The following is a 24,903-nucleotide window of genomic DNA, read 5'->3' as shown; positions in this document are numbered from 1 at the left end:
ACCAACCACCTCATTACAATATCAACTTGACGCTCTCGTGCGCAACTCATCCAATTTGCATCGACAACAATGGCTCGAGCTGCAAGTTCCCGCGCTGCGAGCGCTAAGCCTGTCGAGACGAAAGAAGTCAAAGTGAACGGCACCGGTACGTCACAGCCATCGACAGCTTCGAAGCCATCGCTAAAGAAACCAGGCCTTGCACGAAGAGGCGCGAAGAAGACAGACGACACGCACATTACCAACGGTATAACTGAAGAGCCCACACAAAAACGTAAAGTTAACGCGTCTCGACGAACGCGAACTCGCGCTGACAAGCCTCCAGCTGCTGGACGAAGCCGCGCAAAGAAGGCCGAAACACCCGCTCCTGCGCCTGAACCTGCGCCAAAGAAGACGACGAAGCGCAAAAAGGATGACGAGAGCGAACCTGAAGCTGAACCTGAGCAGGCAGTCAAGAAGGCGAAGGTTGAGCGGCCAAAGGCTGCACCAAAGGCCGCCAAGTCTGTAAAGGATCCCTCAAAACCACAGCCCAAGGGACCTCGACGAGTGCGCGGAAAGAAGACTGAGATCAACGCGATCCGATACACGGAGCCGCTGAAAGTCTTTGTTTTCGGCGAAGGTAGCTCCGGTGAGCTTGGCTTCGGCGCGACGAAGAAGGCCATCGACGTGAAGCGACCGCGCTACAACGAGGCCCTGACAAACCAGAACGTCGTTAGGGTCGCTACGGGTGGTATGCACGTCGTCGCGTTGACGAAGGATAATAGGATCCTGACATGGGGCGTCAATGACAATGGCGCACTTGGACGCGACACATCGAACGCCGACGTCAAGATGCGGGATTTAGACGCAGATGATTCTGATTCTGACTCAGAGGACGAGACTGGCGGCCTGAACGACCTCGAATCGACACCGACAGCTGTCCCCTCCGAATACTTTCCCGAAGACACAATTTTTGTTGACATTGCGGCGGGTGATAGTTGCTCTTTCGCGCTGACTACCGAAGGTGCTATCTACGGTTGGGGAACTTTCCGCAAGAACGAAGGCATTCTCGGCTTTGAGCGTGGCAGTCATACTGCCAAATTTCCAGTCTACATTGATGGTGTGACCAAGGTCACCCAAATTGTATGTGGCACAAACCATATCTTCGCGCTGGACAAGGACCGACACGTTTTTGCTTGGGGCAATGGCCAGCAGAACCAACTTGGTCGCCGTGTCACCGAGCGAACTCTTACCGAATCTCTACAACCGAATCGCGTTGGCTTCCACGACTCCACCTTCAAGCGCCCGAGCCAGCGCATAGTCTCGATCGCTTCCGGTGACTACCATGGCCTAGCAATCGCAGAGGACGGGCATATCTGGGCTTGGGGCGTGAACAACTACTGTGAGACGGGTTATACCGATAACGCTGGCGCAGATGATGCCAGCGTCCTGACGCCCCGAATCATCCAAAGTTTAGAGGGTAAGAATGTCGAGTCGCTTGCTGGTGGTTCGCATCACAACATCGCCATCACCAAGGACGGACAAGTCCTCGTATGGGGTCGATGCGATGGCTCGCAAACCGGTCTTCCCGCGGACCAGCTCAACGCTGAGACCGACGAGGACAAGGTCTTGAAAAACAACGGCAAGCCGAAGATTCTGGTTCAGCCCACTCCTATTCCAAACCTGAAGAATATCGTTGCTGGCGCATGTGGTCCCGATCATACCATCGTCATCGACAAGAATGGTAAAGCCTACTCTTGGGGTTTCTCAGCGAATTACCAGACTGGCCAGGGTACTGACGACGACATCGACGTTCCAACGATGATCGACAACACCGCTGTACGGGAGACGAAGCTCACCTGGGCTGGCTGTGGTGGCCAGTACAGTGTCCTAGCATCGAAGAAGGAATAAGGCAAGCGGGATCCCTGGATAGAGCGGGCTTCGAGCCATAGTTCCACCCCGGAAGATTGTCTCCAATGCAACTTCCGGCACTAGATTGCACATTTCTACATTTTGGACATCTAATCTACGCGTTTTCATTCCCCCGAAGGTTTCCGAGAGCATACATGAGCATGGCGTTGATGGCTTTTAAAGGTGGTTTTGTATAGCGGACATTCCTTTCGGCACTGATGGATATGAGATCCATCAATCATCACGATACGGCTGGGCACATGCATAGATAGGCATAGGCATGAGGCGCTGGTTGGCTGCCACAAGCAGCCTAGGATGGTTCGGAGGATGGCTCAGCCGTGATTTCATGGATTACTTGTAATAGTAGAATGCTATGCTTTTCCATCTCCCTTATAAGTCGTGCGTTTGCGTGTTTAGTGTCTCCAGAGTCATCTAGTACACATTCCCGTAGAGGACTGTTGAAGGGCAAGTTGTCCTCGCTGGTCTATATTGTAAAAGATTCAAATGACATTGCTGGTATGCTACAAAGAGCATATTGACGGCTGAACTCCATATGCCATGTGATGTCGCTCGTAGATCTACATACATCTTACAAGCCCTGGTTTACAAGCTTTCTATTCCACATGTTCTTAAATGACCCTCTCGTCCCGTCATGATGCTGGTGCTTCCTTTACAGCTGCTTTCGCGTCTGCGAACGTCCTTTGCACGGCCTCATGCTCCAATATGCTCTGCCCACCTCCATTCTCGACTCGAATCAAATTCTCTTTATAAGGATGCGCTCTTCCCTCAAACGTCTTCAATCTCGCCAACCTCCCCTTCCTTAACCGATTCTTCGGCAGCATACCGCTCACCGCCTTCCTCAGCACTTCTCCGCCTCCCCACTTTGCGATCATTCTGTCCATGCTCAGCTCCTTTAGTGATCCTGGGCGGGTGGTATGTGTGCGGTAGAGTTTCTGGAAGCGCTTTTTGCCGGTGGTGTGCAGATTGGTGCAGTCAATGGCGACTACGTAGTCGCCGCAGTCGGTCGATGGGTCGAAAATGGGTTTATGTTTGCCCATTAGGGCGAGGGCTATTGAGGAGGCGACGCGGCCGAGGGCGCGCGGGTCGGAGCCGATGTCGACTAGGTGCCATGAGCGGGCGTAGGCGAGGCGCGTCTATGTGAACAGTTGTTAAAATTGATTCTCTCTGAACGGAAAGACTGTAGCGAAAGAGCTACTAGCTTTGGTTGTGGGCATCTGAAGATGCGGAGGTCCGACAGTAACGTACCTTCCCTACGACTTGCGACATGATGTGTCAGGGCAATGGCCCAAGTCTCAATCCTTTAACTCTTTCGATAGTTTAGAATGGCCTCCGAACCTGTAGTCGACGACGGAATGAATGGACGTGGTCGCTGTCGTCCGCAATAGCCTATCGTGAAGTCGAAGTTCGATATGCCAAGCCATCGAACAATTTCCAGGTGCTCGTGATCACGTGTCGCTATGGTCGGCGTGGATTCGGCGCGGACCGATGGATTTCAAAGCGAGTAGAAGGTGAATACGTGAGACTCTACGAAAACACCTCCCCACCATATTGAAAATCTCAGCGCGAATACACAACTTGAACGATGACAGTCCCAGCATTTGAAACTACCTTCGCGGTGCCCATGACCTGCCAATCATGTGTTAAGGACATTGAAGGCTCGCTACATCAATTGAGTGGTACGAGCACGATCAGTCATGTCCACGCACGTCATTCGGCTTCTGACCGAACGCAGGCATCAACAAAATCACTGCCAACTTGGAACATCAACTAGTCTCGGTTGAAGGCACAGTTGCACCTTCGGCTATTGTAGAAGCTATACAAGCTACGGGCCGTGATGCTATTCTACGTGGAAGTGGAAAGTCCGAAAGTAAGTTCAATGAGGATAGAACTTGTTCATGTCGTATTGACTTGAGCGGTAGGTGCAGCAGTATGTATCCTAGAATCGCACGCTTCTCATGTAGAGAACAAGGTACGCGGATTGGCGCGCATGGTCGAAGTTGCTCCCGGTATCACGGTCGTCGATCTGAGTATAAGAGGACTATCTCCTGGAACCTACCATGCCACAGTTCGAGAATCTGGAGACATATCTGAGGGTCCTGAATCTACTGGTGGCATCTGGGAAGCTTTGACCGCAAAAAAAGAGAGCAAACCTTCTCGAGGCATCTTTGGCACAGTCGAAGTAGGGAAGGGGGGCGATGGTGCTGTCTTCCTTGACAAACCTATTCAGATCTGGGAGATGATCGGCCGCAGCATAGTGGTTGCAAGAGAACAGGATGGAAAGGTATGCAGAACTGATATCCGTGCTTGATCGGAACTAATACCCTAGCAGTTCGATAAGAATGATCCGGATACGCTAGTGGGCGTCATTGCACGCAGCGCTGGCGTCTGGGACAGTGAGTGGCTCTTCTCTTATCCTTCATCTATCCTCTCGCTTTCCTTTTTCGTGCGCACAGCTGCTAACGACTGCTCGCCTGAAGATGACAAAACCGTGTGCTCGTGCTCTGGAAAGACAGTGTGGCAGGAGAGAGAGGAACAGCGGGACCGTGGTATGCTATGAGCACTATGATATGCCAAGATAGATGAAGCTCTCCAAGAAGAATGAAATGCCATCCAACTGCTGTATTCGGTGGCCAGGTGATAACGCAGGCACGTTGTAATCTAGGCCGAAACTAACACTGCGCGAAGACGGAGTCGCGAAGCCTGGTGAGGTTATGCGTTCATGCCTAGAAGCCCAAGGCGACAGGATGAGTGGCTAGGAAGAGCACCCGTCACGTGGCTGTCTCAAGTTGCAAGATTGCCATGTAACAGACCTCAAACGCCGTCAGTCCATTATCGTAAGAGGCGACTTGCGAGGGTCGCCGCGCTGCTACGCTGGCAGCATTCGCTGTGATGGCAGGCTTACGAAGCGGTGGTCTTGGAAGCGCCGTTGGAAAGCGCCGTTAGTGCACTGTGATATGGGATGGCAGTGGTGGTGTCATGCTGGGAAGAGGCTAGGTTGACAGGCCTGGGAGAGCCTCCAAGCGCCGTGGATGTCGGATTCACGATGCAGGCGGCCAATCAGCGCCCAGAGGCCCGGTGCCAGCCAAGGGTTGTCCTCAGACGCGCTGGACCTCAGATTTGGCCTCCCCACCTGGGTGACTGGGTAAGTGCTGCAACCGCCCGCCGAATTCCCACCGGGTCCCTGTCTTCTCCAAGTCGTGCCCTCTAAGCCTCCTTCTCCCTCGTCCGGCTTCCCAACTTGTGCCTTAATACTACTTGCACGCAGTACGATCGTTTCCCCCGCGCACCGCCTCGACGACACGTCTAGCTACCTCGGTATAATAGCAGAACCGCGCCATCCACCACCTACTCATACTCAGCGTTGCGCAAACTCGAAGCCCCGGTGGCTACGCTATCATTTGGTAGAAACGAAGAGGAGGACATCTAGCTGGTTGCGCTTGAGACGGAACCGTACCTCTCCCCGAACCGTGGAGTGGTAGAAGAGACAGTCAGCTGAGGCTTGACGACACCATACTGCCGGGTAACCAGTGAAAGAACACTCGCTCGTCATGTCTCTGAAGCAGGTGCGCGCCTCCGTCTGCGACTTGCGAGTCAATTGCTGATTGCGGGGTAGGAAATCGAGACCTGGGTGGCAGCCCTCGCTAGCTATGACAGCAACGAGTTCGACGAGGCATTGAAGACGTTCGACGGCATTGCGGATACGTCCAAGATCCTGTTCAATTGCGGCGTAATCCATGCGACGCTGGGCGAACATGAGAAGGCAGTAAGTCGAGAACAAGACCTCGGAATGTGCAAGAGAGCACGTGCTGATGGTGACGCAGGTCGATTGCTACCAGCGCGCCGTGGGCCTGGACCGCTATCTCGCCGTCGCCTACTTCCAGCAGGGCGTGTCAAACTTCCTAATGGGAGACTTCGAGGAAGCCCTCGCCAACTTCAACGACACGCTCCTGTATTTGCGCGGCAACAACAACATCGATTACGAACAGCTGGGCCTAAAGTTTAAATTGTATTCATGCGAAGTCCTCTTCAACCGCGGTCTCTGCTACATCTATCTTCAGCAGAGGGACGCTGGCCTGCAGGACCTGTCATTCGCAGCCAAAGAGAAGGTTGTCCCAGACCACGACGTGATCGATGAGGCCATCAGGGAGGAAGCAGAGGTACAGGACTCGGCACTCTTCTAGTTAGACTTCGGACTGACATTACCTAGGGTTACACTGTTTTCTCCATTCCAGTCGGCATTGTCTACCGTCCTAATGACGCCAAGGTCAAGAACCTAAAGACGAAAGACTACCTCGGGAAGGCTCGTCTAGTCGCCGCGTCAGACCGATCAAATGCCTTCACTGGATTTGCTGGCTCTGAGATCAAGAAGGGAGGCCAGCAAGCAAAGGACGACAGACCGGAAGAGAAGCTTTCCTTCGCCGCCACAAACCTCGTCAAGCCAGAGCTCCAGAGCAGATCACGCCAACAATCAGAGCCGCCCATGAACCGCAATATGTTCCCTCCCACACCACCACCGGAGGCAGATCGGAGATCTGGTGGCAGTGGAGGTAACGGCGATGGTCCCATGACCCGTGCCCAATCTGTACGCGGTGGTGGCCCCAAGCCTCAACCGCTGAACCTCGGAAGAGCTGCGTTTGACCAGCAAAGCAATAGTGAGCCTCGTCGCCAGGGCACACAACGCTCTGCTTCTGAACGGCCTCCGCCAACCCGTGCCGAATCCATGCGCAGCCGTCCGCGTGAATACAGGCGTCGTCGTGGATCAGATGACGATATCATCGACGAGTATTATGACAACGACGACGGGTATCAGAACTCGCGTAGTAGTCGTGGTGCATACCCTCGCTCAAAGCAAGGGCGGCGACCTGCATACATTGAGGAGGAAGATGAGGAAGACTACGACGGCAGCGATCTTGACGACGCAGAGTTCGAAATGTTGTCGCGTACCAAAACTCGGAGACGATCACCAGCACGCTCTACCAAATCGAGTGTCAGCAACCGCGGAGTTGGCAGCAAGATTAGAGTCAAGGTCCACGCTGGTGACACACGCTATGTCTTCATCAACCAGGATCAAACAATACGCGAATTCTGGCAGTCGATCCGCGAGAAGTTCGGCGTAAGAAACAACTTCAAGGTTGAGATCAAGGACGATGGCGATATGATTACCATGGCGGATCAAGACGATCTGGATATGGCTATTCAGACAGCAAAGGGCACTGCGAGGAAGGAAGGCAGCGACATGGCAAAGATGGAGGTCAGTGATTCTCTACTCCCTAACAAAGTATTCGGTCTCATGCTAACAAATTGCAGGTTTGGGTTAAAGAAGTATAGACTAGAGATACCCCAGCGTCACGCAACTCTTACGACATTTACCATACACATTTGAATTTTTAGTTTCCTTTTCTCACCAAACTCCACTGCTGGTGGTTGCATCGATGCATATTCTGTTAGCCCACGCATCTTGTAATGTTAGCGAGCACATCATCATTAGCCCGTATCCATATACCTCTTCACAGCCGGACTGTTGATCCGCTTTAGAATTTTTGACCTTGGGAAGTGGTCGTTTGTCGGCTTGCATGTATGTACGTACGAATGAAGTTACCGTAATCTATAAAAATCACAATCTACACCAATCTCGTTTGTGATGCAATTACAATCCCCCCATTCTAAAGATAGCACTGGCCTAACATCTTACTGCGTACTGTGCCTTGATTTAGGACGTGATTGTGATTCCACAGCACCTGTTGCATTAGTACATTGCAGCATTATCAATAGTAACCAACACTGCCGCAACTGCCGTACGGTGGCTGGGAAGGTGGATACCATAGAGGCGTATGTTTCTCGCAAGCAAAAGCCACCAGCGCTTCCGGTATCTGCGCCGCACGCCAATTATAATAATACCAACCACCAACACAAATACTCGCATCACCGTGCCACATTTGTACATACTGTAGGAACGAAACAAATCCTCGCGGCGTAGACAGACTGTTGGGGCTGGCTGTGTTGGACGGCGGCTGCATGCGTGCGTAGGGCGCTTCGAAACCGAGGATACCACGCGAGCCATCAGACCATATTGTTTTGATATGGACGAATAAATGTACCGCATGGCAAATCCGCTGCACCTAGATCATCACATTAGGTAATTTTGGATAAGGCCGACATGACATGTTGGATGTGAGACTCGACTGTGGCTTTGTGCTTCACGTGCGGCAATGCACGTCTGGGTGGGAGGAAGGGAAAGAGCAGGATGTGAAGCAAAGCGAACCGGCAGTGCGCGGAAAGACCGGTTCTTGGTCTTCTTGGACGTTCCAGCTGAGTGGATGGACACGTGGGTGGGTATGGTGTTAGGACGCGTTCGATGCAGAAGGTGTTTCAGGCCTATAGATAGGACCGACTGTGACGTATCGTTCGATAACGGTGTGATGATGAAAATATGACTGAAGAGTAGGTCAAGAAGACGAAACCGAAGGTGTGTGTGTGTGATGAGTCGTGATATACACATATGTTACAAGTCCATGGCATTTGCCGGATAGATTGGACCTGGGTCTGCCTACCCCCAAGGTGTACCTGAACGCCATTCTGATGCTTTCCAGCCCAAACAAAGACCGTACTTTTTACATGTTGTAAAGATTCATCAAGTAGCTTCGCATCTTGGCAGCTTCCTATCCTCTGGCAGCTCGCCTCTCGGCCTGCTCGTCTCGTAATGTTTAGACTGCGGTCCGTCGTTTACGCAGGAAGAAGGATCTCGGCCCAGCTGCTGTGCAGGAATGCGACGCCAATCTGCGAAAATACTGTCAGCGTTCCATGGTCATCAAATTCATCATAGTCTTGTCCAGGCTTTCCCTTCCTGTCTACTCCATAGCCCTCCACTGGCTCGTCATCTACCAAAGGATTGTAGTGTCTTACAGCAAACATGCCAACGGCAGAGACAACACCCCTGTTCTCCGCGCTCGTAAATGTCCGGATAGCATTGCGCGCGAAGCTGGGCTCGGCGAGGGTGCGACCGCCCTTTCCGTGGATTTGCTTGGGGGGCATTGTGGTGGATATGGGTTGACGAGAGCTGCGTTTCGTTGTTAGTCGTAGGTAGTTGTCGGAACGGGGTCGCAGGCGCGTACTGATCGGATTAGGTTCGAATTAGAGTCGGTTAGGGTGATGCTGCGAGCTTGCTGTTGATGCGCTACCGATGATGGAGTTCGAGAAACTTTTGGGGTCCGGGTTTGCTTAGTAAGACTTTCTTACCTTGACCTTTCAGTTCAACAGACAACCTACACAGGTCACGACAAGGAGAACGTTTTTAATGTGATAAGCTGAGTTGAATAAGTGTCCTATTTCATCTGAGGACGATACAATAGTGAACACAGATTCAAGACAGTACTCTTGAATGATCTATGTTCCCTGAGACGTCATATGCCATCCGCGCCTGCACTTGTCATCAGGTCTTCAGACGTAGCTCGGTCTAGTTATGTATTATTATTTCAAGATTGGTAACTCAAGAGGCACAGCTATAGCTTTATCACGAGTGACAGTTCAATTTGTTCTACTCGTAGAAGGTTTCTACTCTCACTCGTCCCCAAATCCCACGCCCAGTCCCTATTCAAATGGTATAATGTGCTACTCTCACTGTACAATCGACCCTAGCCATGCCGAACGCCATATATGATATGCAAGAAGTCAAGTCATCAAATCGTTATGTTGAGCTGATTTATAGCTTGGACTTGGTGCCCTGGCGCGTGATGGTGCACTGGATAAGACCGTTCGGGTCGGACTGAGGAGCGAGAACGGTGGCATCCTTGCCTAGGTTCTCGATGCCCTTGTGCCATGAGAGATCTATAACTCATATTAACTCATATTCTGCATCAAGGTGTGTCGGATGAGGCTTACCGATTTCGAAGTAGTGCTTGTTGGGCAAAGCATAGTCAACGGCCTCAACCAGAGGAACCGTTGCGAGAATCTTGTCGCCCATCTTAAACATGGTGGCCTGGACGCTGGCGCTGTCGTCTTCGGCGAAGATCTTCATGGTGATGTCCCTTGCGGCCTTCCATGCGCCATTAAAGTCAACAGCCTTGACCTCAGACATACTCTTGAACAGCTTCCACTGCCAGCCAGCCTCAATCTCCGTGCTGAGAATGCGGTCCCACGTCTCTGGCAACTTGGTATACTCGTCACGGTGGAAGCCGTGGAAAGCAGACCCAGTGCTCTTGAGGACCAGCAGCTTCTCGATCTTGGAGCGGATAGAGACACCCTCGCCTTCCCGTGTGACGGACTCGATAACGCGGATCTCCTCACCGTCGCGGTAGAAGGAGTGTGGGTGAGGCTTGCCGTCAATGTTCATGCGAGTCCATCGGTGCTGGATGATCTTGACGTGTGCGGCGTGGATATGCGGGTAGGTCGAGATGAAGTGATTGCCAATGATGGCGGCGAACTGCTCGGGTGGGTCGATTGGGTGCTGCTTTGCGAGGATGTAGGTGGTCTGCTTCTGGGTGTCGGTCGCAACCACGACTGAGTTGTCTGCTTTGGTATAGCTGGGACCGTTAGTAGATGTCGGAGGTTATGGCCATTGGGCTTCTTACGACGTCTCAATATCTCCCTCGAGCAGGATACGAACAGTCTGCTCGACAATAGTGTGGATTCCGGTCTTGGGGTCCTTATCAACCTTGTACAGGCGGACATTGTCCTTGCCATAGCGGGCGTAGCTGAGTTGTGACATGGCGATTGAAACTGTCGACGTGAGAGTTGATGCTGTTTAGCTTGAGAGGAAGCTTGGGGCAGGCAAACAGTAACTGCAGTGAGTAGCTTGGAGGCCAATTCAAGGTGGAATGTAACTGATGGTAGCTATCAATGATGGGCAGTGACGGTAGTTATACCCTCAGCTAGATGTCTTATCGGAACTTTAGCATATGCGGAGGTGGCCGTCTGTAGCTATGTTGCCCTTCACGAATAGAGCACGACGAGCTCTGATACACAGACGAAAGAGGCTTCAAGGATGCGTTCGCATTGGTTGAGATCGGAGCTCGCCGAAGATCGATGGAACGGCTCCAGGATGCCTGTGCACGTGACTCTTTCAGGCCAACTCCGCTCGACCAGACTGCAGAGCTGGTGGAGTTCGGAGCATCGGCGGGTTGAATTGTGCGCCATATCAGGCCAGAATGGTGAGGTTTGAGGCCGTCGGCGCGCTGCAGCAGCCGAGAGGCCTTGGAGATGCGGCGGGAACGCCTATGCACGGACCGAGTCGTAGGTCGTAGGGCGGCTGGGCAAGGTTCCACTCGAGAGGTAGGCCATGTCTTCCCAATGCTGCATGTTGATGCACAAGCTGTTGTGACGTGCAATCTCATTCACTCACTGTCATTACTCGCATTACACACTCCCTAACCCCACCTTGCGCGCCACACTCTATCTAGCCTCACGGCCCGCTGGCCACAACCGTCCGATCAAGCACCGCCAACTTGACACTCACACGCGAACACCCCATGAGGCAAGAGGAGGTTCCGCCGGGATAAAAGAAATGCGATGCGGTTCGCGAGCCCACGGTTAAGGCATGCTCATGACGCCTCCAATCGCCAGATCCGCGAACACGCAGGCCGACGTGCCCATTACAGCACAGAGCTCACTACTCCCGCCCACTAGAGATGGCCGCTCCTTGTCGTCCACTACCAAGTCGTCATACGCGACGGCGAATCCGGGCCCGGGCAGCTTCAACTCCCAGCTGACCCGGCCAACGACATCACAAGATGGCCGACAGCGCCCAGAGTTTGATATGCACGCGATTACCGTGGGGGACAACGATGATACAACCACCGAACAGAGGCAGGCTGAGCTGCAGGACCAGATTGAGAAGGAGACGAAGATAAAGATCGGGTCGGAAAACCTGCTAGAGGCATTGAATGCAAAGAACGCAAAGAATACGAGAGATCAGAGGCTGCAGGTCGAAGAGCAGCTCAACATCTCGAATAGAAAGCTCGTGCAATTAAAGGCAGTACTGGCCGCAGAGATCCAAAGGGCAAAGGACGTCAAATCACCGCCAGCGGATCCTCAGAGCAGACTTTCGTATCTATTTCGTCGAAATCTGTCGCGTTCGCCGTCGCGGCATGTCATCAAGCAGGCTGAAACAGAGGACGAAGAGACAGAGTCGCCAACATTTGTGCTAGCTGAAATCCTACAGGCGCTGGAGGTGCAGGGCATGCAGCCAGAGTACTACGTGGAGCGGGCGAACTCTTTGGTCCTTCTGTTCAAACGACACCCTACGCTCAAGTACGATCTGGCTTGGTCAATCTTTGGCTTGAGGATGCAGACGATGCTCCTTAGCGATAGTCGCGAGGTTGTGGCAGCTGCCTATCGTGTCATGCGCTATGCCTTTACCGACCGCAAATCTCTCCGGATTATCCGAGGACTACACACGGATTATCTGGTCATTCTATCACTGGTGAAAGAGAGCAAAGCTAGCGTGGAGCGCGAGCAGGCTCTGAAGTTCGTCCGAGCCTTCCTGGACGTCAAAGGTGGTGTTGAGGAGATTGCCCGTGCGGTAGTTCGCATCATTGTGGCAGTAGCTGAACATGCGGAAGACCGCCTCAGAAATATTGCAATCCTGACTCTTGCCGAGATTCTCGTTCGGAAGCCATCTCTTCTCGTTACCGCTGGTGGTATGGGAGCGCTGGCCGATGCGCTCGGGGAAGGAAGCTACCAAGCTGCTGAGAGTATTGGCATGTCCTTTTTGTATCTTCTAGATACGCCGCGGCGGCGTCGATACTTGCGCTCTGGTCGCGAGTTGGAGGCTCCATTTGCTTTGTTCACCGATGCAAGCCTGACCCATGGGTACTTACACGAGGAGAAGCTCAAAGTGAACGCCAAGGTTATCGCGTCCTTACTCAGAAGCTGGCCGGGGTTGCTTACTCTGTCTATGAACGATTTTCTTCCTCTCCGATCTCTACTTTTATCATTACAGATCCCAGCACCCCATGTGCGGAACGTTATCCTAGAGCTCTTGTTCGATCTTCTCCGGATCAAGCCTCCTTCATGGTCTTCCTCCTTCCTCGCAGGCCGACGACTGACCACGTATGGCCGCGTCACAAATTTCAAGAACCAACAAGTCAAGGAAGCCACCACTTCTAGCATCGAGACGGACACAAATAAGTGGAGCTTACTAGATCATTATGTCTCGGTCGTCCTGGCAGCGTTCCTGCATGCAGGACTGGTACCTGCGTTGTTGCACGCCGACGAAGAGCCTCTAACACTGCCACTAAAGCGAAAGACAACACTGTTACTTGGAGAAGTCTTGAAAATGGCGAACGAACTTTTGCCGCCGTCTTGGAGCGCACAACTGCAAGTGCTCCCCCAGTTATTGCACTCTGCTGCAAAATTCCAGTCAGAGGACCGTTTTGTTGCCATTGGAACGATATATCAAGTCGACAGCATCAACAGAACACTCTACCGATCAGGACCTACATCGCTATACCCAAATAAGGGTACTGCCAGTGCTGACAACACCTCGTCCAGTCGACAAACTGACCAGTCCAAGGTACAAGCGGCCATGCAGATGGATGAAGCGCAATTCAGGTCTTTGATGCTTGATACCCAGGTCCTAAATACAGTCTCCTTCCAGAAGTGGAGATGGGATTTGATCCACACCATCATTGAGGGCCCCCTGCTGAATGCTAAGCGTCTAGACGAAGCCATGAAAGTAACGAAATTTGTCCATCGTCTACTAGGATTTTACCGACCCTTTAAATACCGATTTTCTGAGGTCAAGAACACAAAGCCAAATCAGCGGTATGTTCGAGCGGGTTGCGCCCTGATGCACAGTCTCCTACAGAACCCCGAGGGAGTCAAATACCTTGGCGAGAGCAAGTTCATCCGTCAGCTCGCAGAATGCTTGTCGCACTTTGACAGGATGAGTGGGCTGACGTCGGAGTCGCCCATATTCCAAGCAGATCGCATGAACGAGACGCTCACCGGCGGTTACTTCGCACTGTTGGGTGCATTGACGAAAGACCCGAAAGGCATCCAAATACTGGAAAGGTGGAGAGTCATCAACATGTTCTACCATATTGTCGAGCTCAATGACCGCGACGACTTGATCCGGACCCTTCTCAGCAACATGGACTACACCCTAGATGGTCATCTACGCATCATCATCTCCAAAGCTATGACGTCATGTTCGAAGGAAGTCCGAATCTTCGCGACCAGATTGCTACGCAAGTACGCGACGAAGCCAATGCAGTTGACCGGTACTACTGGCGTTGCGGAGTGGGCTATCAGGTTACTTGTGACGCAGCTCTATGACCCTGATGTAGAGGTCTGCGAAGTTGCAATCAAGATTCTCGAAGAGGCTTGCAACCAAACAGAGTCTCTGGAGTTTGTGGTGAAATGTCGCCCTGCGTTGGATCATTTGGGTGAGATTGGTGCCCCTCTGCTCCTGCGGTTCTTGTCAACGTCGGTAGGGTACCACTATCTCGACGGACTAGATTACATCACGAGAGAGATGGATGACTGGTTCTTGGGAAGAAACGATACTTATGTGGCTTTGATCGAAGCTTCAGTGGCTCGCGCTCTAGCGGACATACCCGAGAAGCCAGCCACGCATTTGACCTATGATGACACGCCTGAACCTACCGAGTACGGGCTCGTGCCTCCGCACTTCTATCGAGAACTTACCAGGACAAAAGAGGGATGCAAACTGCTCCGACAAAAAGGTCACTTCGATGAGTTCGCAGCCTCCATCCGTGACTTTGCCATGGAAAATGATGATTCAGAAATCATCCTCAAAGTCAAAGGCTGCTTATGGGCGGTTGGGAATGTCGGTTCCATGGAGCTAGGCGCACCATTCCTTGAGAATTCCGATGTAGTCAAGTGGATTGTGCAGATTGCCGAACAATCTGAGGTCATGTCGCTCAGAGGTACGGCCTTCTACGTACTAGGCTTGATTTCGAGAAGTCTTCACGGTCAGGAGATTCTGCTTGAGTACGGGTGGGATGGGGTCGTTAACGAGGCTGGTGAAGCATTAGGATTCTGTCTTCCCTTGAACTTTAACAAGCTTTTTGCGGTTAGTACCTTTGCTTAAGACTTTGCAACAAGTCGTTAATCAGTTACAGATGACGCCATGGGCCGCAAAATCGGACGACGTTGAGTGGAAGCGCGAAGCAGAAGTCAGAGTTGCGGTCACGGATAGCGACCCGGTGAATGCGCGCATTTTGAAGCATGCAACCGACCTGGGTAACACGGTGCTAGCAAAGAAGGCTGCAAATGATTTACAGACGTCAGTACATCTTGATCGGGTATCCTACGTCGCACGCTAATGCAAATGCAACAGGATCAAATCTAAAAAAGTACCTGGATTCAGCAGGCCATCCATCTTTCACAAGGTCATGCAAATACTGGAGGCACATCACTTCCGCCTCCCGGCATGTCGGTTCGTCCTAGATCTGTTTGACAAGCGGGTGCTGGAACGGATTGTGCTTGAAGAGGAAGAGGAAGAGGAAAGCAGTGACTCGGACTACGAGTCAGAACCGGAGCGAATGGATACGAACGGCGCAACGAAGACATGCTGAAATGTTGCTTCATGCGATACGAACCCGATGTTATCATTATTGGCGTTGGGGAGCATACAAGAAAGTCATTGTACCATAGTTCCTGTGTCAGCTCGAGCATTCTAACGGTCGGTTCAGGGGGCTTCTTTTGCATATGGGAGGCCCATGGTACTTTGTGTGTGGTACGGGGTGGCCACGCAAGCGTGTCTAGCGTTCATTCCGGAAGTCATCGGCGGATGATGGTGTTTGCGCTGTCAGGAGGCACATTGTAGTATTTGATTGTGAATTGAAAGCGTCACAGACTCATGGATGGAAACTGTACGAAACCGGATGGCTTCGTGCAAATGCATATTCACAAAGTCAACATTGAAGATGAACGAGCATGTGCTAGCTAGTGTATATGAATACCATCCGTCACGAAAGGCAGGGTCCTTCCGCAGCGGCTAGGCGTGCCCTCGATCGAGCCTCCGCAAAATGACAGATGCACCGGTAGCACATGGATGGAGGCATTTCGGTACCGCTAGTGCATCTTCGCTACCATTGGTCGCCTGCTTCTTTGACGCGACTACATCAATGACGCTTGGATTCGCTTCCTTGGGAGTCCGCGAACGCCGGACTCTGGCAAGGCCGCGCACCCCGTTTACATACCCAAACAGCTTTTGCCTTGCAGAGAGAGTTTTTGCGCGCACGCTGTGAGGGAGGGGGGGGTAATAGGGCATGGTGGTGCGCAGAGTGAAATTTCAACCATGGCTTGTCGCCCATTTGCTGATCACGTTTTACGCAGCAGAAGCATTGAAAAGAGTGAGCTGTTAGCGCATATCAGCCAGAGACAGTAGCCCGCATTCGCCCCTACACCGGTGTGTCTTCGCGATAGGTGTCTTTTAAACGCATGAAGCGCCAGCACGCAAACCGGTACCTGTGGTTGGAGAAAGACCGTGCATTTTTTTTATACCAGGCTTGGCCCTGGGTTCGCCTAGCGGGAAGCCCGATGACGGGCATGGCTCTCGATTCGAATGACCCTGTTTGTGGGTAGCTAGCTTATCGAAAGCGGTCCTTTGCCATGCGTATAACACCATCGCCGATCCGTGAAGCTGTCATCTATTTGGGAAGATGGATGACCGCTTCAACCTTCTCTTGTTTGACTCCGCCCGGCCTTGCTCTGGCACCTCCCCTCTAGCCTTTCTACCTTTCTACCACTGTTTCCGTACACTTGGACCTGCTGCTGCCACCCTGGACTATTATAAGCTACCATAGTCTTTTTTGGAAATACTTATCATTCCTCGGTCGCTGCCGTCGTCATCCGTCCCTGCATCAGCACCCTTGATTGACAGCCCTACCAGCCAGCCTAGAACCTGGAAGCCGCCATCACTTTCTACTTCGCACTACTGCCGCTGAGGTGTGATCTGTTCTTGAAAACCTCGGGTTTGCCATATATATTCGAGAGCCTACATCCCCGCTTCAATCTACACCCCTCACCCCCTCACCTCACTCATTCACCCCCCAAGCCTCGGCTCGCCGCACCCCAAGACCAAACCACATCGGCCGACTCTCGAGCAATACATGGCTGACGGAGCCATCACGCGACACACTGCATCTACATGAATTGCCAAAGGGCGAAAGGGTGCTCAATCGCTAACAGTATTGAGCTTACCTTTGAGCCTCCGGTGTCTGCAAAAGACTTGATGATCGACAATGAGTCTTCGGTAGAGGCTCAGGAGGTTGTCGCCTTGGACGCCCACCGCGATGCGAGACAGCTAGTGCGTCTTGTGCAGTGCCCGCGGTGCTCTCGTCCTCTCAGCACCCCGGTCACACTGCCATGCAGTCACACTGTCTGTCGCAGTTGCCTACCCGCGCCCCAACCGCGTGCGAATATATCATATCCGAATACACCAGAGCGACTGACTGGTATCGCATGTCCGCTGCGTGGCTGTGGGGCCGAGCACGCGGCGGCAGAGTGCTCTGTGGATGTGACGTTGGCCAAGTTGATGGAACTGATCAAGGCGGAGATAGCGCAGCACAAACCAGCTACGGAAGATACTCCGACACTTGTCCAAGAGACCCTGCAGAATAACGACACGTTCACGGAAGAGAAGGAGATAGTATATGAAAAGGGTCATCAGCAGGTGCTGCACGGTGGACGCTTGGTGTCGACATTCACCATGGCCCAAACAGGCGAGCTTCGCTACAGCTCCGAAACAGAATATCGGACCATGTCTTCAAATGGAGACGACTACGGGAAACTGGACATCGCCCTCCTCGAGCGTCTGCGCGACGTTGCACTTAAAGAGATGGATTGCCTGGTCTGCTACAATCTAATGTTGGATCCGATGACTACCACGTGTGGCCACACTTTCTGTCGTCGCTGTCTCGCGCGCGCTATGGATCACAGTAGCATATGTCCTTTCTGCCGAAGGGGATTGCATGTGCCTGCTTCACTCCAGAATCAATCCAGCAATTCCACACTCAACTCCATTCTGAACGCATTATGTCCAGATCTTGTCACTGCGCGTGCCGCAGCTCTGAGAGCAGAAGAACAGGCTGGAGACGACGTCCTTAGCACCCCGTTATTCATTTGCACATTGTCACTCCCGGCGATGCCTACCTTCCTCCACGTCTTCGAACCTCGGTACCGACTGATGATGCGACGCGTAATCGAAGGCAACAGGCAATTCGGCATGGTCATGTACAACCGTACACACGCTGCACAAGGCGATCTTGGTGCGACCCAGTTCCTGGAATACGGAACTCTACTCGAGATTGTCAACTACGAACTCCTCCGCGACGGACGCAGTTTCATCGAGACACGAGGTGTAGGCCGCTTCCAGGTCAAGGCACATGGCATGCTAGACGGGTACAATGTCAGCCGTATTGAGCGCGTGGAGGATGTTTCCCTCGCGGAAGAAGGAGCCCTGGAGCAGCGTGAGACAACCATGGCACGAGATTATGCCGAAGCATTCTTCCGCGCAAATCCGCGGACTCAACTGCCTACCAACGTAGCTCTGGAGACCCTGTCAACACAACAATTGCTCGATGCGTGCACCGCCTTCGTTCGAGAGATGAGAGAGTCCAGCGCACCATGGCTTCGCGAACGCATCATCCAGGTCTATGGCGAACCACCTGAGGATCCCGCAATATTCCCGTATTGGTTCGCGTCTGTGGTACCAATCCTAGAAGAGGAAAAGTATCTACTATTACAAACCACGCGTGTCCGCGAGCGCTTGAAGATTGTTTACTCGTGGATCGGAAGGATTCGTGGGCAGCGATTGTAAGTCCACCTCATTTCCTTTCTCGTCCGTTTCTCCGGTAGTCGTTCAGGCACCCGGACCGGGGTCACACGGAACAACGGCGATCGACGGTGTCGTGCAGCATATGCACATGCCGTTGGGACCCTTCGTCAACGTCGGCATTGACATGTAATAATGACGATACTATATTGCATGGCAGCTGGAGGTTTCCCGCCGTGCTCTCGATCCGAATACTTCGGTTATTTAAAGGCCAAATACTGACAGCATACCAACAGGTCTTCGGGCAACGGTTGCAGCATCCTTTGACTCCTAGTGACTCTCGTCACTATTGGCGTCGCCCTCCTAGCGACACCCACCCTTACATCACCCTTCACCGAACCATGAACGTCATGTCTCCTCTTTCACACCTTCCATTCGGCACGATTTTGTCCACGGCCACAACCACCTTCTCACATGTCCATTTTGTAGCATTCTGTATCCTTTACTCTACCACGTGTTCTGCTTTTTATTCACTTCTCCAATCATACCCCCTTTCAGGAGGACCGGAGCTAGCCGGTCCATGTTCATGCTTTTTAGATCCAGGTACTATCCTGGTTGTGGGCTACTTGTTCTTTGTTAATGAGCCTGCCAAGTTTCGCAAAAAGAAAAAGTGGCATGAATAACTGCGGGAATTTTTGCATGAGTGGAGTTTATATCCTTGGTCGGGGTTTTTTTTTTCATATAGAGATGATCGGTCCTGCATGATTGATGAGCATGATGTGCTAGAGTGTTTTTCTGAGCGGAAATGAAGAATGCATGTAGATGGTAGAATTGATAAGAACGAAGATATTTGACCATAACATGGGAATGTGCTCGACATGACTGGTATTCTTGTGGTTATGTGTTTGTTGAATTTCTTGGCATCTTGACGATACTAGTTGCTCTTGCTGATTCTCCTTCTGACCGGTCGGAGTATGCATGCAGATCCCAGAACCAATGCGGAGCGAACGAGCTCGTACGCTTCGTTCTTACACGCGGGACAACCATAAATTCCCTTTGCTTCACGTAAGTCGCCGCCATCTTTTGACTACAATGTATGTCTAACCGGCTACTTGGGAAGCTGCACGGAATTCTAGACCCGACTATGTCGATTACTCCTCGACTACGGACTGATGCCTGACATGAACGACATTGACTGGTCTCCTTTAATATATGTCGTAGTACTTCCATCCAAGTCGAGGACAAACCAGATCGAGACGTGTCGGTTGCTCCTTTCCGGATTGGACGTCCTCGAAGGTGACCAACAAGCCTTCTGAAATACAGTACCTTATATCAATTTAGATGTTTTAGAGTGGCTCTACATCAATGGCTGCCCTGTTTTGTGCGACGCAGAGTTACTGTGGTTTCGATCATTACTGCTACATTACTCAGTCAAGGAGTATTAACTTTTCTATATTGCGAGACTTCAATCACTTGCCATTTAATCACGTTGATAGAGGCTATCGAATCACCATGGGATGCAACGAGTTCTCACACATTTCTCTCCTTGCTTTTCTTTTACCAGTTTAGTCCCATCGACAGCTATAAAGGAGGCAGTGCCTTCATTAGGCTGTTGTCACGCTTAGGCCATTTAGACCTTTAAGACCAAAGAATCGAAGACTTGTGGGGAGGAAGACATATTAGCGAGTATTCTTGTAGAAACATCATATTTGAGCGTCATGATATCCAGGCGCCCGCATACCTAGTCGTGTCTGAGTTCAGCATACTAGCAAATCTCAGCGATGGCCCCTTTCCCCCTGTGTCTCTTACTATCAACCACTTTAGTTCCGGCTTGGCATGAAACAGCGTCAGCTCCAAGTGTTCAACCTCCGTTCTCATCGCAGCATGGCCAAAAAGGCACGCAAAGAGCGCGCACGAACGGGTCAAAAGACACCAAGGAACAAGATACCCGGAGCATGAATTTGGTAACCCTTTTTGAGCATCGCCGCCCATCTATGTAATCGTTTTCGGGGTCAATTAGACTATGAACAATATCCCCCTTGGTATTACGGGCAATTGCTGCGTTCATCCTCTTCGTGTATGCATCAGCCCGAAGGTTCGCTTGTATCCGCCTCTCCCATTGGTATATTGTCCCAAATCTATCGATCCAACACTCGGCTTTCTTATCTTGGATAACCGATTTACTCCCATATGGGGGGCCATACCACGTTCCATGTTGAGCAGAGTTGGAACCGATCCGGAGTTTCCACACAGTATGTGGCCACGCTTTCAGTCGTTGGTTTTGTGTCTAGTTTCGTACTCATGCTAGGCAGCTTTCTGTAGCTGTTCATCTATAGACCCCTCGGAACCGTCTGATTCTTCCACTGGTTTTTCACCTACATTGTCGCCGGAGTAGTCCTCCCCATCCCCCCCTGGTTCTATGTTCAACTTTCTTTAGGCTCAGACTCTTCGCTTGAAGCCTCTTTCGAATCGGTTGCCCTCTTGGTGTCTGATATACCCTTCTCTTGGATGCCGGATATCATAAGCTTCCCGGGCTTCCCAGTATACGGCTGCGTATCTATCTCCAACCTCAAGAACCCATTACCCAGAAACCACAGCTTCCACAACCCCTGCTTCGGGGTCCTGTTCTCCCAGTGAAATAGCTTAATCAGCACAGGGTCCAAGCTCGCAAACTTACGTCGAGTAAACGGAAGCGTCGTACAGGCGCCTGGGTGGATATCGGCGTGCAGCATTATATCTGCTGACATCTGGTGAGGCGCTGTTAAAAGTTCCGGGAATGGATTCTCTATAGGTTCCCGGTTTTTTGGGAAGCCAATTCTAGTGTACGGCTGAGCTGCAGACCAATCTCGATCCCAGCCGATGTACTGCGTGAAGAACTCGGGACAGGAGAGCATGAATTCATGGGCAAAGACATCGCCAATTGGTATCTTCTCGCCGCTTTGGAGTCGTGGGATGACCTCCTGCACCCATGCATCAACTTCCCTTTCGCCTTTCTGCTCTTGCTCAAGGAACCCTTTGTTGCTCTCGTGACTTCCTTCATGAAAAAATGGGGTGCCTCTGCGGCCCCGAACTTGAGCGGTGGTATGTTTCAACGGGTCTTTGATGGGAAGGTCCTGTGCCGCATTATGCGATTGCTTTGGGCGTTTGAATCCTAGTGTGTTGGGGGTGTCGTTGACTGCCCGCTTCTCGCCGCGTTCATTGGAAACAGCGGCGGAGCGAGGCAAGAAGAAATCTGTTATTTTTCGCTCGGGCATCGAGCACTTGTAGCAATATCGTTTAGACTGGCGGTGTCATGCCTAACTTTTCTATTTATAATGGGTTGAAATTGCGCGCACGGTGGTGACCCACAGTTAGCCTCATTAGGAGAGTAGGTATCTAGCTAGGTAGTGATCATCGCATCTGCCCTATTCCATGATCACATATAGTTCTTTACAAAAGAGTGCAGTTTCCTTGTCTCCATGTAGCTATCATCTATTCGCTATGCCAATTTAGTCTTACCGATGATCCAACACTAACATTCTCGTACACTTAACCTCTCAACAACTTCATGGCAGTCTCCAGATTCTTGATCTCTGCCTCCAGCATAGCTCTTCGATGCTTCGTCTCCGCATCTTCTCCGGCAATCATCTCAAGTTGCTCAGCTTCCAGACCCATTACTAGTTCAGGGGAGAAGACTCTCAGTGGACTTTCTTCTCCTTCGAGAAGAAAGTGACCGATGACTTGCCGGCATATGACATCGACAAAGCGCTTCCGGGAGACTTTGTAGTAGCTGGAGAGAACATCCAAGATATCTTCACGCATTTGTTGCATGTTTTCTATGTTGATAACGAGGTTCCCAATGCTGGTGAGAGGGACTGCTTTGGTGGTAGTGTGTCGATCAACAGTATAGTAAGTACCCGCCTCTTTCTCCAGAGTCGCACTCATTCTATCCTGTCGCTTCTTCTGTACCTCTGAGTTGAAGTAGTGGTTAAAAGTAGATGGTGTACCGTTACGCTCGATTCGCAACAAGAAGCGAGCCTGCTCCATTGCCCGGGTGTACGCCGCTCGAAGCTCATCGACGAGGAAACCCCATAACTGATCGCGCACTTGCTTGTCCGGGCAGACGTTTGCGAGAAGCCTGTATATGTAGTCGTGTACAAGCATTATGGATTTGCTGACATGCGCGAGCACAAGGGGCTCCCATTTCTGCGACTGCTCCTTGAAGGTGACGGCTAGAATCACCCCTGAAAACTATCGATCATAAGTTATTAGCATGTATATCTTGAAGGAGTGGTTGATCCTACCGTTCCTAGCTCCGGTCCACGATTCTCCTGGTAGACACGTTCGATGTGCTCGGTGATCGGATCATTGCTGAATGCCTTGGGCTCGGAGCACTCGTAGTCTTCCATCTCAACGATGTCGTGGAGTTCGGGATGATTATCATGGATCTCTTTGAAAGGGCTTTTGCACTCGTCACTGTCCGCAATGTCGTACGCTACTTCGCCTTCGCTGTTCCAGCTTGGAGAGATATGTCGTTTGTGTCCCTTCTTCCACACATCGTTTGCGAAGCTTTCATTCATCCTCGTTATACCCGTGATCAACTTCAGGCTCGTATCTTTTACGAAGATGGCTTCGCTGTTATAGTACCCGTTCAAGGCACATTGCGTGATACTTTGAAACTTGGATCCTAGCCGCCCAAGGTACATTCTTTGGGCGTTCTGCTCCTTGCGGGAAGGTCCGATATTCTCTAGCTCGTTTCGACATTGATCTAGATTTTTAGCGACATCAGACTTGACGTTTGGGAACTCTTTCTTGGAGATGGTGAGCAAGAGGTCACTGAGTCGTGATTTTAATGATTCAATACCGCATCTGCCAGAACCTTCCAAGGATTTCCATGCAGATTCCATAAAGAATGCTTTCTCCTGAGCTAGACGGTCGGAGATTGTGGACTTTTCGTCGTCAGCGCTACGGTTTCTGACGACGCAGTAGCCCAATCGAACTTGATTGCGTTTTCCCAGCACGAGCTCTTTGACCACATCCTGGGTAGCTTGTTCGATGGCAAGGTCTGCCTTGGTAAGCACACCCATAGTCCGTATTCCATCCGGGTCGGCATTCTCTGCCATCTTCAAGACTTCCTGAGTTGAGATATCGATAGTGCTTGGTAAGACCGCAAGAATGATGGTTCGACTGTTCTGCATGTATGATTCGACTAAATTACGAACTAAGAAGACGTCGCTGTCCGTTGTGAGTGGCGGCGAAGGAACGCGAAAGATGCCAGGTACATCGATAACTGTAAAGTGCTCTTGATGAGGTCCGTTTATTTCGATCTTGAGAATGTGCTCACTGAAGGCCTGCAGGCTCAAGTCCGTATCGTTCTTACTCATTCTAATCCCCATGGCCTGGTTTGCCTCCGTCATGATTCTGGTAAGAATTTCGTTCGTGGGATACGGAATGGGGCGCTTGAAAGAGCGGAGCCGGTCTACAGTTGCCGCGTCGGCACCTGCGCGAGGGATGATAGACACAAAACCGTTCTGCCGAGGCTCGCGGCGACAGGAGATTTGTGTAGCATATCGAGTGCAGAGACCAGGGTCTTGAGGAAACGAGAAGCCTGTCAGACTCTCAAGGACCGAGCTTTTTCCAGATGACTGATCTCCAACTACAACAAGCTGGGGCAGTTCGAGGGACTTGACGTTGAGTTCGCGTAGCTTGTCGATCTTGTTGAGAAGTGATTGATTCGCGAGACCGGTTGGGGCGTGTTCGTCCATTTCGTGAGCCGATTTAGGGTCTACCGAATGTGAGTGAAGAAAAGCGAGCCAACGAGCAAAGCAACGATCCTTAAGTAGCGCTTCCCTCATGCTACAGTTTGCTACTAAATATTGGAATGGACTTTGTTCGCCTTGTTGACCATCCATGAAGAAGTTTGAAGGTGAAGTGTTTGACCTTTCGAATCCATCTATGCCGTTTTCTGCATTACGCCGCGTTGTGTGGCTCAATCTAGAAGGGACTCCGTGCTCAAGGTCTTCAAGCAAAGCTCTAGAGTATCATTTGCTGAACGAGTCCTTCATGGGATCTCTGATCGCGGATTGACCATTACTATTTGTGAACCTACAGAGTGTCGACTCCCACGGGTCGGTTTTACAAAACCACGCTTAATTACGGCTTCTACGTTATCTTCTCGTTCGCATGATAGTCCAGAGTCGCTTTTTTTAGTCTTGCCATCCGGTGAGCGACCAGAGAGAAGTTTGATTGTGTCCATGCCATGTCGAAAGGCGAAG

General features: G+C 51.5%; 11 protein-coding genes across 11 annotated transcripts; 6 read left to right on the top strand and 5 right to left on the bottom strand.

Annotated features, from left to right (window-relative positions):
• The first annotated feature begins 45 nt into the window (after nucleotides 1-45).
• Nucleotides 46-2,278, top strand: K460DRAFT_370419 (RCC1/BLIP-II). Its single transcript, XM_040934161.1, has 2 exons — nucleotides 46-271; nucleotides 323-2,278. The coding sequence occupies exons 1-2, from the start codon at nucleotides 70-72 to the stop codon at nucleotides 1,885-1,887; spliced, it is 1,767 nt and encodes a 588-aa protein (XP_040785015.1). The 5' UTR covers nucleotides 46-69; the 3' UTR covers nucleotides 1,888-2,278.
• On the bottom strand, nucleotides 2,219-3,448 carry K460DRAFT_346310 (50S ribosomal protein-like protein L13). The gene is made up of 2 exons (XM_040931304.1): nucleotides 3,154-3,448; nucleotides 2,219-3,041 (listed from the first exon to the last, which is right to left on the bottom strand). Exons 1-2 carry the CDS (start codon nucleotides 3,172-3,174, stop codon nucleotides 2,538-2,540), a joined length of 525 nt encoding a protein of 174 aa, XP_040785014.1. The 5' UTR covers nucleotides 3,175-3,448; the 3' UTR covers nucleotides 2,219-2,537.
• On the top strand, nucleotides 3,433-4,552 carry K460DRAFT_370416 (superoxide dismutase copper chaperone-like protein). Its single transcript, XM_040934160.1, has 5 exons — nucleotides 3,433-3,584; nucleotides 3,641-3,775; nucleotides 3,828-4,189; nucleotides 4,238-4,301; nucleotides 4,386-4,552. The coding sequence occupies exons 1-5, from the start codon at nucleotides 3,491-3,493 to the stop codon at nucleotides 4,463-4,465; spliced, it is 735 nt and encodes a 244-aa protein (XP_040785013.1). The 5' UTR covers nucleotides 3,433-3,490; the 3' UTR covers nucleotides 4,466-4,552.
• A 595-nt stretch (nucleotides 4,553-5,147) lies between these two features.
• K460DRAFT_370413 (uncharacterized protein) lies at nucleotides 5,148-7,379 on the top strand. The gene is made up of 5 exons (XM_040934159.1): nucleotides 5,148-5,471; nucleotides 5,522-5,671; nucleotides 5,730-6,065; nucleotides 6,116-7,159; nucleotides 7,216-7,379. The coding sequence occupies exons 1-5, from the start codon at nucleotides 5,457-5,459 to the stop codon at nucleotides 7,234-7,236; spliced, it is 1,566 nt and encodes a 521-aa protein (XP_040785012.1). The 5' UTR covers nucleotides 5,148-5,456; the 3' UTR covers nucleotides 7,237-7,379.
• Nucleotides 7,380-8,367: 988 nt separating this feature from the next.
• Nucleotides 8,368-9,072, bottom strand: K460DRAFT_370410 (uncharacterized protein). Its single transcript, XM_040934158.1, has 3 exons — nucleotides 9,021-9,072; nucleotides 8,812-8,965; nucleotides 8,368-8,685 (listed from the first exon to the last, which is right to left on the bottom strand). The coding sequence occupies exons 2-3, from the start codon at nucleotides 8,938-8,940 to the stop codon at nucleotides 8,632-8,634; spliced, it is 183 nt and encodes a 60-aa protein (XP_040785011.1). The 5' UTR covers nucleotides 8,941-8,965; nucleotides 9,021-9,072; the 3' UTR covers nucleotides 8,368-8,631.
• A 125-nt stretch (nucleotides 9,073-9,197) lies between these two features.
• On the bottom strand, nucleotides 9,198-10,656 carry K460DRAFT_370408 (uricase). Its single transcript, XM_040934157.1, has 3 exons — nucleotides 10,476-10,656; nucleotides 9,787-10,427; nucleotides 9,198-9,732 (listed from the first exon to the last, which is right to left on the bottom strand). Exons 1-3 carry the CDS (start codon nucleotides 10,610-10,612, stop codon nucleotides 9,608-9,610), a joined length of 903 nt encoding a protein of 300 aa, XP_040785010.1. The 5' UTR covers nucleotides 10,613-10,656; the 3' UTR covers nucleotides 9,198-9,607.
• A 757-nt stretch (nucleotides 10,657-11,413) lies between these two features.
• K460DRAFT_370407 (uncharacterized protein) lies at nucleotides 11,414-15,720 on the top strand. The gene is made up of 3 exons (XM_040934156.1): nucleotides 11,414-14,941; nucleotides 14,991-15,154; nucleotides 15,209-15,720. The coding sequence occupies exons 1-3, from the start codon at nucleotides 11,441-11,443 to the stop codon at nucleotides 15,444-15,446; spliced, it is 3,903 nt and encodes a 1,300-aa protein (XP_040785009.1). The 5' UTR covers nucleotides 11,414-11,440; the 3' UTR covers nucleotides 15,447-15,720.
• Nucleotides 15,721-16,536: 816 nt separating this feature from the next.
• Nucleotides 16,537-19,387, top strand: K460DRAFT_370406 (ATP-dependent protease-like protein). The gene is made up of 2 exons (XM_040934155.1): nucleotides 16,537-18,690; nucleotides 18,946-19,387. The coding sequence occupies exons 1-2, from the start codon at nucleotides 17,024-17,026 to the stop codon at nucleotides 18,974-18,976; spliced, it is 1,698 nt and encodes a 565-aa protein (XP_040785008.1). The 5' UTR covers nucleotides 16,537-17,023; the 3' UTR covers nucleotides 18,977-19,387.
• On the top strand, nucleotides 18,941-19,439 carry K460DRAFT_185283 (uncharacterized protein). The gene has a single exon (XM_040927085.1). It carries the CDS (start codon nucleotides 19,051-19,053, stop codon nucleotides 19,330-19,332), a length of 282 nt encoding a protein of 93 aa, XP_040785007.1. The 5' UTR covers nucleotides 18,941-19,050; the 3' UTR covers nucleotides 19,333-19,439.
• A 1,575-nt stretch (nucleotides 19,440-21,014) lies between these two features.
• K460DRAFT_185258 (uncharacterized protein) lies at nucleotides 21,015-21,929 on the bottom strand. The gene has a single exon (XM_040927084.1). The coding sequence runs from the start codon at nucleotides 21,901-21,903 to the stop codon at nucleotides 21,073-21,075; it is 831 nt and encodes a 276-aa protein (XP_040785006.1). The 5' UTR covers nucleotides 21,904-21,929; the 3' UTR covers nucleotides 21,015-21,072.
• Nucleotides 21,930-22,048: 119 nt separating this feature from the next.
• K460DRAFT_346292 (interferon-induced GTP-binding protein Mx2) lies at nucleotides 22,049-24,393 on the bottom strand (the record flags this gene model as incomplete). The annotated part of the gene is made up of 2 exons (XM_040931303.1): nucleotides 22,049-22,879; nucleotides 22,933-24,393. 2 exons carry the CDS (start codon nucleotides 24,391-24,393, stop codon nucleotides 22,178-22,180), a joined length of 2,163 nt encoding a protein of 720 aa, XP_040785005.1. The 3' UTR covers nucleotides 22,049-22,177.
• Between the last annotated feature and the right edge of the window lie 510 nt (nucleotides 24,394-24,903).

Source organism: Cucurbitaria berberidis (assembly GCF_010015615.1).
Source record: "Cucurbitaria berberidis CBS 394.84 unplaced genomic scaffold K460scaffold_5, whole genome shotgun sequence".
Lineage (NCBI taxonomy): Eukaryota > Fungi > Ascomycota > Dothideomycetes > Pleosporales > Cucurbitariaceae > Cucurbitaria > Cucurbitaria berberidis.
This window is presented reverse-complemented; position numbering and strand designations above follow the sequence as displayed.